This window comes from Platichthys flesus, chromosome 13 (genome assembly GCF_949316205.1).
Source record: "Platichthys flesus chromosome 13, fPlaFle2.1, whole genome shotgun sequence".
Taxonomy (NCBI): Eukaryota; Metazoa; Chordata; class Actinopteri; order Pleuronectiformes; family Pleuronectidae; genus Platichthys; species Platichthys flesus.
Window position 1 is genome coordinate 3,237,939 of NC_084957.1, and position 15,472 is coordinate 3,253,410.

The window sequence follows — 15,472 nt, forward strand, 5'->3', positions numbered from 1 at the left end:
TAGCAGAGGTTTAAAGTGTGAAGTACTGAATACTGGCCTTCAAGATGATGGCATAAGAGACAGGATGCTATGGCTAGCTTCCCTGGTGAGCTGCTATCAGTGTCTTCTACTGTCGTGGAGTAACTCGACAGGTTACTGAAGATACATCAACCCCAGGCAACAATAAATAGAAAAATCTGGTGGGTTTTTTTATAGAGAAAAATCTGACTTACATGTTCAAAGCAACAAGGTTGTGCAACTTTCAAAGTAAAGCTTGTATACATATTTATAAAAGTTTTCTTGGGAGGCACAAGGTTAGAAACCCAAAAAGAATGACGGTGGGTTTTACTGAGAAAAGCTCAGTACAAAAACAGGCCATGTTACTGAGCTCAATGATTTCATCTTGAGTCTGTAAAATATGGAGACAGCCACACACAAAACTTCTAAGTCAAGCACAGAAAGAAACAGAAAACATCCACACACTCTGACAGAAAGCTGATTTGAATTGGCCAAGTTGTGCCACAACATAAATATTGCACCAGATGTTCCCGCTAAATACAACAACCCTTTAACTCTATAATAGCTTATAGTCCAACATAGAATATATCTTTATTTAGTTTATATCAGAAATAAAAGGGCCTGCAAAACAGAATCCATGACGCACCAGTAGCACCTGGTGTTCGATAGTTGATTTAAAGTCAAAGTTTGGATCAACGGCTTTAAAGTTGAAAGAAGTATATAAAGAAACGGAAAGAAACTTTACAAAACAGTTAGTTGATAAAATAGCATGAAAAAAATTCAGCCCCGACAATACAGAGGCAAACTCCACTGAACATTTGAACTGCATTTCTGGTGAGAGTTCTTCACAGGTTAGCACGCGTGTTGGCATTTACAGGTGCCAACCGAGCCTGGCATTTAGTGATTCGTAGAAGTGCCTGAAGAAGACCAAAAAAGGACGGCAATCAGTAGTACTAAAGGTTGTTCACAGGAGGGCTCCATCTATCTAGCACAGTTCAGTGGTGGATGTGTGTGGGTGCTTGTCCAAAGTGTTCAGAGGGGCTGCAGGATGTTTCTTCCTGCCTCTGAAGTGCTGCTGGCTCCAGATCGCTCCATCTCGGACAGCTGTTCAAACACATCCCTGGAAACACAAGGTAACGTGTGAAAGAGCGTCTTAGGAGCAGCTAATGCAGCGTCCTCTGCCCAGAACGCAAAGAAGCAGTGGATCTTCAAGCCATTATAATGCAAATATAATGCCTCTGGTAACTGGCTATCGCCGGCGTTGAGGCATAAAAAGGCTCAATGTTGTATAAAGATTTGAAGAGTACATCATTTATCAAACGCACAACAGCGAGAAGAGGCTGGTCACTTGTATAAATGCTACACTAATATATAGGGGGTGTACCGGTACATTTATCCAAACCGAAAATGTCTAGTAATGGCCTTTCGGTTCTATAGTACCGTGACCTCAAAACCGAGGTCCTTACCAAATCGTGATTTTTTTTTTAGAACTGTTACACACCTACTAATCTATGGTAAGAGTTGTGAACTCACTTGTGCATGTAGAAGAAGATGTATCCACTGCGGTCTCTGTCTCGCTGGACGGCAGCTTCCTGTGTGCGTGACACGTCCAGGTCGTTGTAAGTCAACCAAGACTGCTTCTTCATGTCGAACACGTCGCTGATGTAGTGGCCTGGGGGGGGGGGGGAATATTACTTTTTTTATTCTTCCACTTTGGAATTAGCTTGCAATTCAGTATAATCGTGTTGTGCGGTCTTCTGTCATAAAAATTTGCTTGTGTGAACAAGTTTGATGTAAAATGACTCCAGTGCAGCTGTTCCAAAGTCCAAAGAGCACTCTCCCTACCCCCCACTGTCTAAGTGCCCCTGAGCAAGGCACCTTACTCCCCCAACAACTGCTCCCTGGGCGCCGTGCATGGCTGCCCACTGCTCTGTGTGTCCTGCGATGTTCACCAGATGGGTGAAAAGCAGAGGACACATTTCCCTCATCTGCATGTAGTGTGACTGTGCATGTTTTCAATAAATGTATCTTGTATCTCTTTAAATAAACGTAGACAGAGAATTCATCTACATTGGGATGGAAGCACAAACAAATTCACACACTCACCCGAGGAGGAGCTGCTCCCAATGTGACTGACAACACTGATGAGTCTAAAGGAGTTAGCCAAGTCTCCGCTCTGTAGAGGACATGGTTTTATAAACAGGTTACTTATTTTATACAGTATTTAGTAACAGATTCTCAACTCATTCTGGAAATTGAGTCAAAGCAGACCAGGCATTTTATTCATGACACAGATCCATATTCCACTTGTTTGAATCAGAAGGCGGATAGTTCCACAGCAGGATGTAAGTACCTCAGCGTTCCTCTTCAGGGTTTCAGCCTCTGCTTCAGTGTACTCCATGTCCAGCACGTCCTCGTTACCAGAATCCTCATCTGAGCACAGCAGCTCGGGCAGGGAGTTGTTAAACTCTGTTGGGTCAGGGGGGATATTGATTCAGACGTGAACAGTATTCATAAATCTTATCAAAACAATATTTTTTATAGAGAACATAGAACGTGACTGATAAACACTGCAAACTGGAAGTGTAGTAGTAAGTTTTGAATTGGTGTTAGCAGTGAGTGTGGGATTTCTTTCAGACTGGCAGCCTCCTCCGTTACAAATACCAAATGTCTGCCAAAGACGCTCAGTGACCACCAAGCACGTGTTTGCTTTTGGGTAAGTGTCAGGGGGATCAGGACTTTCAACAGCCAGCTGCTAAAGAGCAAACAAGTCCGTACCTTGCAAACTGAGCTCGGTGGCTCTCTTCAGATCGTCATCCTCTCTCAGCTCCTGAGCCTCCTGCGTGAGGAGAGGTGGGGACAGGGCACTACGTCACTTCACGTGCTTACACACAACAATGGGCTCCTCTATAATCCACATGAGTACATTAAGTGCCTTGAGATAATGCTGCTGTGATTGAATTGAGGCTTTCATGTTCACTCAGATCAAGCCTCCCAGTATTTTATGGCCACTTGCCAAGTACTTAACTTCAATCTATTATAATTAGAAGAGAATTAAGAAAAGATCACGACAAAATAACACCAATTTACAGTGGATGAGGAACATTATTAAAAACAAAGTTTAATTAAAGTTTAAATTATCAAAGTTTTGAATTGCCAATCATCCCACTTACGATCGCTTGATGATAATTCAGCAGACGTCACAGTTTTCTCTGAACTCACATGTTCCTGAAGGCTCTGGGCCAGCGCCTGCTGCAGCTCCTGCTCCTCCCTCTCCTGATCCAGACTGTACTGCTGAACCCAGTCCAGCTCGCCCTGCTGCTGCACACCCTCTGGAGTCTGGTTCTCCTTGTTCTCGTCCATGGTCAAATCCAAGGAATCCAGAACATCTACACACATTCAACAAGCCAGTTAAGCTACTATTACTACGATAATAGTAGCAGAGCTTTCTCCACGATGCATCCATGTACTCTTAATGAAGTTACCTTGGTTGAAATATATTCATATTTGAAACATATTCATATTTCAACCAAACCATTTTTTGGTGTACTTGGAAGCCAACTGAACAAGTTAGTACTCTCCTCTCATACTCGCTAAAGCTGTTATTCTATTTTTAAGACCCAGTAGAAACCGGGCAGTTCCCTGAAGAAATACCTTTCATCTACCATCTTAACCTCAAGATGATGGACTACCTGCAGGCTGTTTGCTCTCTGTCTCCAGCAGATCTGTATGATAGGCCAGGTCATGGACATCTGTGTCGCCGAACCCTGTGTCTGGGCTGCTGGTCGGCTCCTCTTCCATGGGAGGGGGTGCCGAGAGGCCGGCTTCTTGACGACTCATCTCCAGCACTGCCGCCAGCATTTCATCATCATTGATGCCACTGAATTCTGCAGCCTCTAATGGCGCCGCACGCTGCAAACACATTGAACTGCGTCACGAGAGCAACAGAGGAAACCGGGAGGGTGAATCTGACACTTCAAGGTCAACAAATGCTCACCTCTTCCGGTCGGTCGTCATCATCGGGCAAACAGCTGCTGAGGCGCCGCTTGCGACTTGCGCTCACCCTTCGAGTCGGCTCCTCTTCACAGTCAGAGTCCACGATGATAGAGGCGCAGCTGGGGTTGGCCACTTTCCCACCAATCCTTCTACAGACACAGAAACAAGTTCAGTGATTCATTTTATTATGTTTTTTTTCTGTTTGTCATTATTATGTGAAAGTGTTGCAGAGACTTACCGGAGTGGTCCCCCGGAAGAGTTTACCGACTGTGACATTTTGAGTGTTCTGGACCTTTGAGAAAAAACAGGCCATTAGAAAACTCCAGAAGCCTGATGATTAACCGCCATCTCTCATCCCGGTGCAGAAAGTGATTACCCAGACTGTGAAATGTGAAAAGTTCTTACATGGAGGCTTGCGGACTCCACCCAAGAGAAACGGGGGGTCGTGTGGATTCGGTGCAGTGGGACAGCAGGGTCAGGCATCTGGGAATCACCACCTGCTGACCCAGCTTACTGTTCAGTGACAGCTGAGCGTTAAAGCTGTAACGTTTGAGGTGGAGGATGAGCACTCTGTGGGAAGAAAGATTAATTAGACCATCAGTGATACAACAAAGGCCAGCTTTAATGTTATTTGTGGCTTAGAAGCTACCAGAATTAGGGCTGATAGCTCGTATGTGTGTTGAATTTGTGTGACAGCATGTCAATGTGCATGTATACCTGGGCAGTTTGCTGAATTTATGTGTAACTGTTGCTGTTTTCCCATTGCACTTTTCACACGAGTACTCAATCTCCTCCATCTGCAAAAGAAAAATACATTTTCTATCACATCATTTTCAAAGATAACAAATGCTGTTATTAAATAACTGGATAAGTGAAACTGGTCAGAGCTTCAACCTGCACAAACAAAGGACTCACCCTAAAGAAGAGATCCAGAGAATCCTGGATTGAGCGGAGCGGGAGGGTTTTCTTCCTTCGAGGCAGGTCAATGGACAAGTCATTGAACTGCTCTCGCTTGTTCAACACCTCACCACAGCTGCAAAGCAACAGAGATGCAATCACACACCGTTTATTTCCTCCAAAGCCTGTAACGATTCTGACAAATTAATTACAAAAAGGTAAAAGTGTGATGATCCAGCAGGAGCATGCCTCACCCTTTGCAGGTGATGGTGTGCTGCACCTCAAATTCCATGTTTACTGCCACAGGACAGGTATAGATGCGAGAGGTCTCCACCTCTTCACCAGGCTCCGTCTTGGCTGACGATGACGTTGCCTCCGGGCCACTCTCACACACCCCGGAGGACGATGAGGCTGACGTGTCATTTGTCCAGCTCTTGTTCATCTTCTCAACATCGTCCTTCAACTGGTCCAAACACTGGCTCAGGAACTCATGAGCATCCTGATGAACATTGTGACAGTGAGGGACTTAACTGGACCAACAAATAAATAAAAGCTACATATGGATAATTTAGCTTTATGGTAGTCATATTTACATTCATTTTGAACAGCATTTTCTGACATATGCTACCACTCAAAAATCAGAGAGAAATCTACAAATAAAGTTTTTTTAGCTTAAAAATGTGTAACAATGTGACATCCATTGTTACTTGAGCAGTTCTGAACTCCTGCCTCTAGAGGGAGATCTTACATTCTGCATGTTCCCAGAGAACCGCTCAGCCGTGGAGGAGATGGCACTTTTCACTTTCCTCAAAAGGTCCTTTTTTGTCTCTGGACAGCCCACGTCCTTCTTCACCATGAGGTGAGCGAAACGCCTGCAGGGAGAGAAGACAACAGGGAGAATTCTGTGAGATCTTTCAAAACTTGGTTATGGAAGAAATTCACACAACCTTTTAATTGTATTTCTAAACATGCAAATTGCAACTTTCTATAGATGGTGAAGGAGCTCATTGTAGTACCTGAGTAATGCATTGATGGGCACCTTTTTCCACGGGATGCTCTGCCTCAGCATGTCATTGGAGAATGAGGGGAGGCTGAAGAGAGACTGCAGGATGGCGTTCATGTAACAGGTGTTGCCGAGGTTGGAAAATCTGCAATATGCACATTATAAATGGTTAAGCACATTCCACACTCTATTTTCTTCTCACTCTGACAACTAACACATGGTTCATATAAATGTTTTAGAATCATTATCCAACAGTGTGAAGGTAAATCCTATAAATTACAAACTGAAGATTTTGTGTCTTCTTTAAGCTGAATCAGCTTATTAGCCCTGGTATAAAAATATTTTTGGTTTCACGGTATTCAGTGTTCTCAATCTTTTCTCTCTTCACATTTAATGGAGCCCATCTGGCTGGTTCTTACCCTTGCAGTGGGGGCTGAGGCTGTGCCAGAGTGGAGGGCCTCTGCTTGTTCCAGCCGCCATAGTCCAGAGAGGGACGCACTTTCTTGAAGGGTGTGGAGTGGTTGGGCAGAATAAGGCTTCTCTTGGCTGTGGTTGTCTGTGCTGTACTGGACGACCTGAGAAGATTTCAAACAGATGAAGTGTCAATGCCCAACTTGGGAACTTCTTTATTTTAGCTGAGCACTAAGGGAATCTACCTGTCCAGAAACGAATGGCTCTGGCCGTAGTCTTTCGTCACAGATCGGCTGCCATAGAATGAAGATGACTGAAGGGGAGTTGAACCTAGTGGAGCTGAGCAGAATGAGAAAAGGTTTGATGATGAGAAAAAAGACTGTTTCAGGCCTCACATTTCTACAGGGTTGTTAGAGAAGTGCTGTAAATCTCCTGAGGTTATGAAGATAAATTCACCAACAAGAAACACTAATAATACCACCACTGAGCTGTGGACTAAGAAGTTTACCTGAGTTCCTGTTCTCCTCTGCCTGCTTCAGCTTCTCTTTGCAGCTCAGTGGAAACTTCCTGGACGGGTCTGAAGTGGCTTTGTTGTTGCTGAGAAAATGTAGAAATGTTTTGGATGTTATTTGACTGTGAAAACCGAGGATTTGAAATGAACTTGTGAAGACTAAATCAACTTTTGGTCAACACAATGAGATTTTATCTTTTTCCGCAATGCATGACCATAGCTGTTTTCGGACATGACCTCCGGGTAAAATCCAGTGAATTGGAGTCCAGTGTGAAAACAGATCAACTTTCTGGTATACGTCTTACCCTCAGATTAGCAAGATTAAAAGCTGAGTCAGGTAAAGCCACTAAAGTTCAGTTTGGGCCGTGGGGTGTTTTATTTTTTACCTTGAAGAGTCATTTTCCTTGGGGTAGTCCTCGGTCAGGTCACTTTCAGAATTAAGGAGTCGCTTTCTCTTCTCGCTCCTAAGAGAAAAGAGTGAGAACAATTTCTGTGAACTTTTCTAAAATTCCATTGTGCGCTGACTTTATGTGGTGTCCCATGTAAGGCCACAGATAACTGATATAACAACAAACACTAAGCAAAACAAAGAGAGAACATTTTAACAAAAACACAACTCTACTTAAAAAAAATCAAAACACAATAACACAAAATTCACACGTTTTGGAATTCTAGTGCTTAAAGCTTCAGGCTGAACATCCAACACGACAAAAGTTATGTTAATTATTATTGGATACTTAATCAAATAGAATGGAAGATGAACCATTACCTTCAAACAAATTCATGCAAAGCATTATTACCAGGTTTACATCTGGTGTAGTGAGGGCACCATCATACCTGTTCTCAGAGAATCCAGTACGAGTGGGAGTGGAGGTTGCTCGGCTCGGACTGCCAAGAGGCTTCCGTGGTGTTGTCTCATCTCGGCTTTCTGCACTCTGCCGCCTCGGTGTTGTCTGGAACACGTTAGAAATTTGGATATCCATGTTACTCTAAGCTTTTCTGTATGTTTAAGGTTGAAATGTAGTTTGTTTTCTTTGCTAACCTGTCTCTCTCCTGATGGATTGGTATCATTTTTCACAGAGCGGTTCCCAAGCACACTGAAGTTTGCACTTCCGTGGGATGACTTTAAAACTACAATGACAAAGATAAGGACTTCATACTTTGCACAATCGTCCGTAGACACTTAAACACATCAGACTTTTACTGTGAACCATGAACGAAACTATGAAATTGTATAAAATAATAAGTGGTGCAATTACTTGGTTTTCCCTGCTTCAGCTTTTCCAGGTATTCTTTAGTCTTCTGAACCAAAGTCGGAGGCATCTTGTCCAGCACGATGACGCTGTTGTCCTTCAATGTCAACATGATTCGACTCAGATTCTGGTTGATGTTCTTCACGTTCTGGTTCAGCTGAGAGGAAAATAAAACAGCGTGAGGATATGGGGAATTGAACCACAGACCTTCTGATTAGTGCACAACCAGCTCACGATGATTGGATCATCACTACAACAGTGCTCCTTACAAAGAGGTTAGCAAACATTACTGCACACAACAAGCAGAGAATTAGATGGCATCTTACTGCTCGTTGTAGATGCCAACCACTGCTTCCCCCCCCACAACACACATCAACAATCCATGACTATTGAACAAGAACAGATGAAACCAACAAACCGAACAATACCTGGAAGGTTTTGGAAGCGCCGCCACAGTTGAACCTAAGGCAGAGGTTGACTTTGTTGTCCTTTTCCAGTATCTCGAAGGTTCCTTCTTTCCACCTGGTGGTGCCCAGGTCCATGCTGGAGAAGCGGATCTTCACCACACCACTGCTGCAGAGCTTGGGCACTATGGTGGCCATGGCTTGATTTCCAGTCGGTGCACTTTGGAGACTGGGACTTGAGATCCACTAAATCCTGAACACGAAAAAAATCAAATTAACAGCGCCAATGACCAGGTTGTATAGAGGGGGTTGCAACTCGTGTGCTTCAAGAAAGTAAGTGTGTCTGTTACACACAAACTACTACACAGCTCGAGTCTATTAACACAACTCTCTGTCATGAGCTGTCATTGCTGCACAGACAGCTAACGAGCTAAATGATAAACACACGGATCAGAAGTGATCAGGCAGCTTGTGACTCGCTTTGTGAACACTGACGTTAGCAAGGCTGTTACAGAACATTTCAGTTTACTTACTAGTTCCTTAACTGATACAACAATTACATACATATATATAAATAAACGTGTAGCACATGCTGACCGAAGCTAGTGTGTGCAGATCACAACACACTCAAGTCAAGCAAAAGCAAACAAACGACTTCTAACGGTGCACAACAAACGCACAAGAAGAACCTTTTAACAGAAATACACGGTGTGGGGAGCGGGACACACTGCGCTTGTTAGCGGGCTAACGGTGCCACTCACAACCGGTGTAGCCTGTGGTTGCATTAGCCATCAACTAGCCCCGAACGGTCTCATCTGCACCGCGGCAGCAGAGACCAGCGAGCGGCAACAACTCACAACAACCAGCGACTGTTGCTTCGATCTACCGACGACTTTGTCCGTGCTAAAGCCGCGGAGCTACACACTGGTGCAAACAGCAGCCAAGTTGTGTTGATGGGTGGCACTCCGGGAGGCAGGTGATGTCGTTCCCCTCCTCGACAGCCGCTGAATGGATGGAGGAGGCCGACATTAGCAAGTCGGCTAGCAGGCTAGCGGGAGCTAGCTTAACTGGCTAATTCGTCTGCATGTAATTTGGTGATGAACCGGTGTCGCGGTGGGATTTCTCGCCAGATATCTGTACCTGTCGGTGACGGGTGCTCCTCTTGAGGCGGTCAAATCTTGGCGGGGGCTTCGCGGGTCCTCCGGGAGCAGAGCGTGTGTTTTGCCGGTATTCACCTGCTTCCCCCCCAGTGCCTGTGTTGTTGACAGTGGACCCGCACACGACGCCTCGCAGCGCTGCGCGATGATGGCGGGAATGTGAAAATCTACCACGGAAGTGCGAGCCGAGAGTACGTCCGCGGCCAAATCTCGCGAGAGCCTCCGGCCACAGGGTTTTTTGTACCGCGGCTGCCACCAGCACCGTCCGCCACCATTGCTCAACAAAACAGTCGTTAGCGCGTTTTGTTGTTCACCTGCTGCTGTTGGATTTGAGCTGGCGGAGGAGGCCTTGCGACCCGCACGCACGAGGATGTTCACGTGTCTATTCTCGTAGCTCACTGAGGATGTGTCGCTTGTGGTTTTGACGCACGCCCGCACTTCGTTTGTCGAGACGCGTAGCAGCTAGCTTGGGTTAGCCTGGGTTAGCTGTCCCGTGCCCTGCGTTTAATCGCGACAACTTTTTGTTTAATTGGACCCGTAGTTAATTAGGGCGGCCGCGCTGCAGGTGGTGTGTTCTCCTGTTTTCGGCACATAGCGGAGGATCTGAGAACTTGGGAGGATGCTGGCGACTGGAGCAGTGAGTATCACACACACAATCAAAACATGCACGTCCCCCTTTTGTTTGTCTTTTTAAAGTGAAGGTTTCAAAACTGTAAAAAACCACCTTACTCCTCCGCACCTGACTGCACCACGTGTCCCTGTTTGATTCTGTATCGAGCAATCAGTCAAATTGTTTGCGTATAGCCCATATTCACAAATCTCAATTAGTCTCATAGGGCGTTAGGGTGTGACATCCTCTGTCGTTAACCCTCAGCAAGAGTAAGGAAAAACTACTAAAAACCCATTTAACAGGGTAAAAATATGTAGAAACCTCAGAGAGAGCCACAAGTGAGGGATCCCTCTACCAGGACGGACACAAGTGCAATAGATGTCAAGTGTAGAGGAGAACGTCATCAAGATTAAAGTTTTTATCAGCATTGATGAGGATAAACATTTTGAAGGATAACTGAAGGTCAGATACTTGAAGTTCAATGTGTTTCAGTGTGTCCACTCTACAGTAGGGTCTGTGTTAAGATCTGCACGGATTCCCCCACACCAATTAAGAGTTAATTGGCTGGTAACGATGAATGCATTAACCCCCTCTCCCCCCCCCCCTTTGTTTCGCAGGCTGTGACTAATGTGACAGCTCTGGCCCAGGTGGACCGGGAGAAGATCTACCAGTGGATCAATGAGCTGTCCAGTCCGGAGACCAGGGAGAACGCGCTGCTGGAGCTGAGCAAGAAACGGGAATCTGTGCCCGACCTGGCGCCCATGCTCTGGCACTCCTGTGGCACCATTGCTGCCCTGCTGCAGGTGTGACCCACGTCCCATTGATACGTCTGTGGTGGCACTGGTCACGGTTTGAGTGCCTGATGGTCTGATTTTGTTTTCGGTTATCAGGAGATCGTGAACATCTATCCATCTATAAATCCACCCACACTGACGGCTCACCAGTCTAACCGAGTGTGCAATGCCCTGGCACTTCTTCAGTGTGTCGCCTCACACCCGGAAACAAGGTGATTAGGAGTTTTGCACAAGGGGAACAATTGAAAGATGAAACCTCTATCAGCTCCTGTGCAGGACAGAAGGATTTTCTTCCACTACATCAACAGGATTTTCTCTCAACTTGCTGATATGTCTGTAATTATTTAGTTTTTGGACCAGACCTTAAATCTTTTTGAAATCATTTTCTTTTTGTTATGAAAACTTCACGTTCATATTTGTATCCGTAAGTGAAGTAATGCTCTGATGTTTTAGTTTCATTCATTTACATTTCCCCCCATATATAAATAGATAAACTTAAATTAAACTGTTGGAAGGATTATAACTTTTGCCTGGAAAATACTTGAATCTTTCATAATTACCTAATTAACCATATCTTAAAGGCATAGTGGAGAGTAGATAATGAGTGAATTTACATTTTTTTTATGAACTATCCCTTTAATCTGGAGTGGGTTTCAGAGTTGGACTTCTCATGAAGTGATTTGATTTTTAGTATTTAGAGACTTGTCATAATTTCTGTGGGTGTCAACAATGCCGCAGGTAACAGGAAAGGTTGCATTGCAGTTTACATTCTATAATGTTGTCCGAGTTAAGATTGATTGAAGTGCTTTTGATTCTGTGTTCCTCACCAGGTCTGCGTTTCTCGCGGCTCACATTCCTCTCTTCCTTTACCCCTTCCTGCACACTGTGAGCAAAACACGACCATTTGAGTACCTGCGACTCACCAGCCTCGGCGTCATCGGTAACTCTCCTGCTGCTTCTCCATTATTTCTTTTGTGTTTTCCTGATTCTCAACAAGATGTCTCTGTGTCTATTGCAGGTGCTTTGGTCAAAACGGATGAACAAGAAGTGATTAACTTCCTCCTCACCACTGAAATCATCCCGCTGTGTCTCCGTATTATGGAATCCGGCAGCGAACTGTCCAAGACGGTATTATAAGCTGCTTCCTCAAATGATTCAATTAAAAAATAATGTTTTTGTATGGAGCCACATCATGACATGGCTCTATACACTTATGGCACTTAACATAGTTAGGTAGAGACTATCCTTCCCCCTCTGCTGCTTTTTATCAGATTCTGTGCACTTATATAGTTTCAGTTTAACTCTTAAGTTGGAGAAAATGGAATACTGTGTTTATATCAGTGCCTGGCAGCTCACCATCCTTCACTTTGTGTTTCGCAGGTTGCAACTTTCATACTTCAGAAGATTCTCTTGGATGACACAGGGCTGGCTTATATATGTCAGACTTATGAACGTTTTTCCCACGTGGCGATGATCCTTGTAAGTGTCCCTTCAGAAACAACACAATTCAATCTACCTTTTGTTGTCATTTTGCATCAAAAACAAAAGACATTGTGTCATCTCCATCTTTGTCTTCACAGGGCAAAATGGTGTTGCAGCTGTCAAAAGAACCATCAGCACGTCTGCTGAAGCACGTTGTTCGCTGCTACCTTCGCCTCTCGGATAATCTCAGGTAGCGCATTGTTCAGCAGATACACTTAACTTCATGTGGTCACCTGTTTTAAATTGGTTCTCGACATAGAGATGATATCTGCAATATTTTGGGGCTTTAGTCCCTCCCAACCCTGGAAGCTTTGAACTAGACAGAGAATGTGACTTTAACAACATTAGCAGCTGCCACGAGGAGGAGCTGTGAGTCAGGCCTCCTAGTCAGTGGCAACTGTTAGTTAAATGTTGAATATGAATGAAAGTTAATATATCCGAGATCCATTATAGCTACCATCCTTTTAAAGTAGTATCAATAATGCATATAATAAAAGCTAGAGTGTTAGTGCTTCAAATTATGAGTGTGCATGTCAGCCTCCGACACAATAAGTTGTTCTGCTTCATAGTGAGACGATGACAGAAATGGTTTTTGACATGTTGTGTTCCCGTCTCCAGAGCCAGAGAAGCCCTGCGTCAGTGTTTGCCCGACCAGCTGAAAGACAGCACCTTTGCTCAGGTGCTGAAGGACGACACCACCACCAAGCGCTGGCTCGCACAACTGGTCAAGAACCTACAGGAAGGTCAAGTCACTGATGCTAGAGGCATCCCGCTGGCTCCGCAGTGACAAGGACAAAGTGTGTGCTGACAGCAGACACAGAGGGACTGTGCACTAAAGTCTCACAGTGTCGATTTTGCGCTTGGCCAAATGTGGTGCGATAACACTGTCTGCAAACGAAAGGGACTTAATAAAGGAGGAAGATGTTTTGCTTTTGGATGGATTGCAATCTACTAATTTGTGTCATCACCTCGACTTGAGGCTTCTATCCCAACTGAAAGGCTTCTTATTGAAAGCCTGGCAGATAGATCCATAGAAAGGTTTTCAAAGCTGATAATGATATTGACAGAGATGGACAAAATACCCCTCAAATAAATGTATTCAAATAAAATTCTAAATACTGGTGCCAGACAATGTAAAAAATACAATACATTTGTAATTTTGTATTTAAAATATAGGAAATACTTTTTCTGGATTTTCAGTTTTCTCACAATTTGGTGTAGCAGAGCATTCAGGTTATATAATGTACACAAAGCTCTGGTGACCTCCACAAAAAAGAACGGTCAAAGAATGTCAGCGAAACTAAGCAAAGCTATTAAAAGACAACTTGATAATGTATATATATTTTTTCATTAATGGGTCTTAACAGCCCATAAACTTTGGCTTTGTATCAACAAGAAAATGTTCATCACATGAATAGCATCACACATTAGGCTTATGTATACTATAAAGCAAAATATAGAATTTAAACCAGTTGTACACAGGTAAAGAGTAAATAAATTACTGTACATCAAGAAAAATGAATAAAAACAGGTAAATAGTAAATCAATACAAAAGTGAGTAGCCTTCTTATGTCTTACTGTACCTTGGCCAGTGGCATGGTAGGCCACATAGTTCTACATAAGTGTTAAGTGTCTCATACAGGTTCACACTGACATCTTTAGGACATAATAATTCTTCCATTTTGGTTTTTGAGACCCAACCACTGAGTAGCCAGTTTAGTTGCCTTTAAGAACAACTAACTTTTCAGTTACAGTTTCTGGTGTTAACCGCTTCCTGTGCGGATGGAATATTATTCCTACAAACGAGAACAGCCTCTCAACCGCAGCTGAAGAGGGGAGGGTTGTGTTAAATCGAACAAAAAGGAGCTGGATGAGTGAGTTCTGCTGAGGAGAGAGCTGGTCTTTTCTGGTGTCCTCCAGAAAACGAAGGGTCTCGAACTCAGCTTTGCTGTAGATTGTGGTATCCTGTCTATCCTGGACTTGAGTTTCTTGAACTGAGAAAACAAAGAAGTCATCTTCCTCCTCATCTCGAGGGTTGGAGGAAGCTGTTCCACTCTCTGCCACCAGGCCAAGTTCTTCAGCTGAGTGGAGCACGAGCTGGTGGATTCGCCTCCTTCTCCTGACAATCGTGATGCATTGAGTGTCCGTAATGTGCTTTGCTCTGGACCAGTCAGAGCAGAAGACAAACGTATCACTGGGGTCCAAACCTCGGGAAAGTGCAATAATTGTGATGAGAGGAAATGCTCAGAAAGCCATAATGACGAATGATTTTGAAAACCCCTTTTTTCTCTTGTCAGTGACAGGAAATGTCGTCCATTGTTGCTTTTCGCAGTGGGGAGATGGGGTACGCCCTGATCAGGTCAACAGCCTGTTTCAAGGCCGACACATACACAAAGCAGTCACAGCTATGGGCAATGTTCACCTGATGTGTTTGGATTGTAAAACCCAGTTTTACACGAGGAGAAGGTTTTAACTCCCCCTCCAGCCTGGGTTCGATTCCACTATCAGTTTGATTTAATTAAGATTTGCAATCACTTTTTTATATTTTTTGCAGTAAAGGAAAAATCCCATCACAATATCTGTGAGAACTTATTTTGTCTGACCAAAAGTTGAAAAGCAAAAGAGTTAAAAAAGCACTAAATCCTATAACATCTGTTACTTTCAGCTCACATTTTGATCAGTGATGCGTTTCAAGCAAAGGGAAAAATATTCAGAAGTCCTATTAAAGTTGGCCTCCCTCAGTCAGATGAGAGATTCCCTCACCTGCCCTCTCTGAGTGCTTCGTCTAACAGCCCCCCCCGACTTCACTCATGAGCTCTCGGTTCCTTTCAGCGGTGCATTAACAGATTGTTGCCCCCATCGGTTCCATTATCCTCACAACGACTGAGATGGACCATGGAAACACCTTTGTTCAAGCTCTTCCATTTGAGAGCAAATCTGATGCCCCTGGGACGTTG

At 44.2% G+C, this 15,472-nt stretch overlaps 2 protein-coding genes across 3 annotated transcripts; one reads left to right on the plus strand and one right to left on the minus strand.

Moving 5' to 3' along the window:
* Nucleotides 1-574: 574 nt before the first annotated feature.
* usp37 (ubiquitin specific peptidase 37) lies at nt 575-9,769 on the minus strand. The gene is made up of 24 exons (XM_062402410.1): nt 9,613-9,769; nt 8,497-8,725; nt 8,075-8,225; nt 7,858-7,946; nt 7,653-7,768; nt 7,202-7,279; nt 6,813-6,901; nt 6,550-6,643; nt 6,313-6,468; nt 5,907-6,038; nt 5,639-5,762; nt 5,145-5,389; nt 4,909-5,026; nt 4,711-4,790; nt 4,399-4,563; nt 4,232-4,285; nt 3,995-4,142; nt 3,690-3,909; nt 3,220-3,386; nt 2,776-2,836; nt 2,351-2,466; nt 2,104-2,173; nt 1,531-1,669; nt 575-1,117 (listed from the first exon to the last, which is right to left on the minus strand). The coding sequence occupies exons 2-24, from the start codon at nt 8,668-8,670 to the stop codon at nt 1,030-1,032; spliced, it is 2,874 nt and encodes a 957-aa protein (XP_062258394.1). The 5' UTR covers nt 8,671-8,725; nt 9,613-9,769; the 3' UTR covers nt 575-1,029.
* A 131-nt stretch (nt 9,770-9,900) lies between these two features.
* On the plus strand, nt 9,901-13,452 carry cnot9 (CCR4-NOT transcription complex subunit 9). Of its 2 annotated transcripts, XM_062402412.1 has the most exons (8): nt 9,907-10,266; nt 10,857-11,042; nt 11,130-11,245; nt 11,864-11,973; nt 12,052-12,161; nt 12,414-12,512; nt 12,614-12,705; nt 13,134-13,452. In XM_062402412.1, the coding sequence occupies exons 1-8, from the start codon at nt 10,249-10,251 to the stop codon at nt 13,300-13,302; spliced, it is 900 nt and encodes a 299-aa protein (XP_062258396.1). In that variant the 5' UTR covers nt 9,907-10,248; the 3' UTR covers nt 13,303-13,452. The 2 variants fall into 2 exon arrangements, with proteins under 2 accessions (XP_062258395.1, XP_062258396.1); XM_062402411.1 differs by having other exon boundaries at nt 9,901-10,266; nt 11,864-12,161.
* The last annotated feature ends 2,020 nt before the right edge of the window (nt 13,453-15,472 follow it).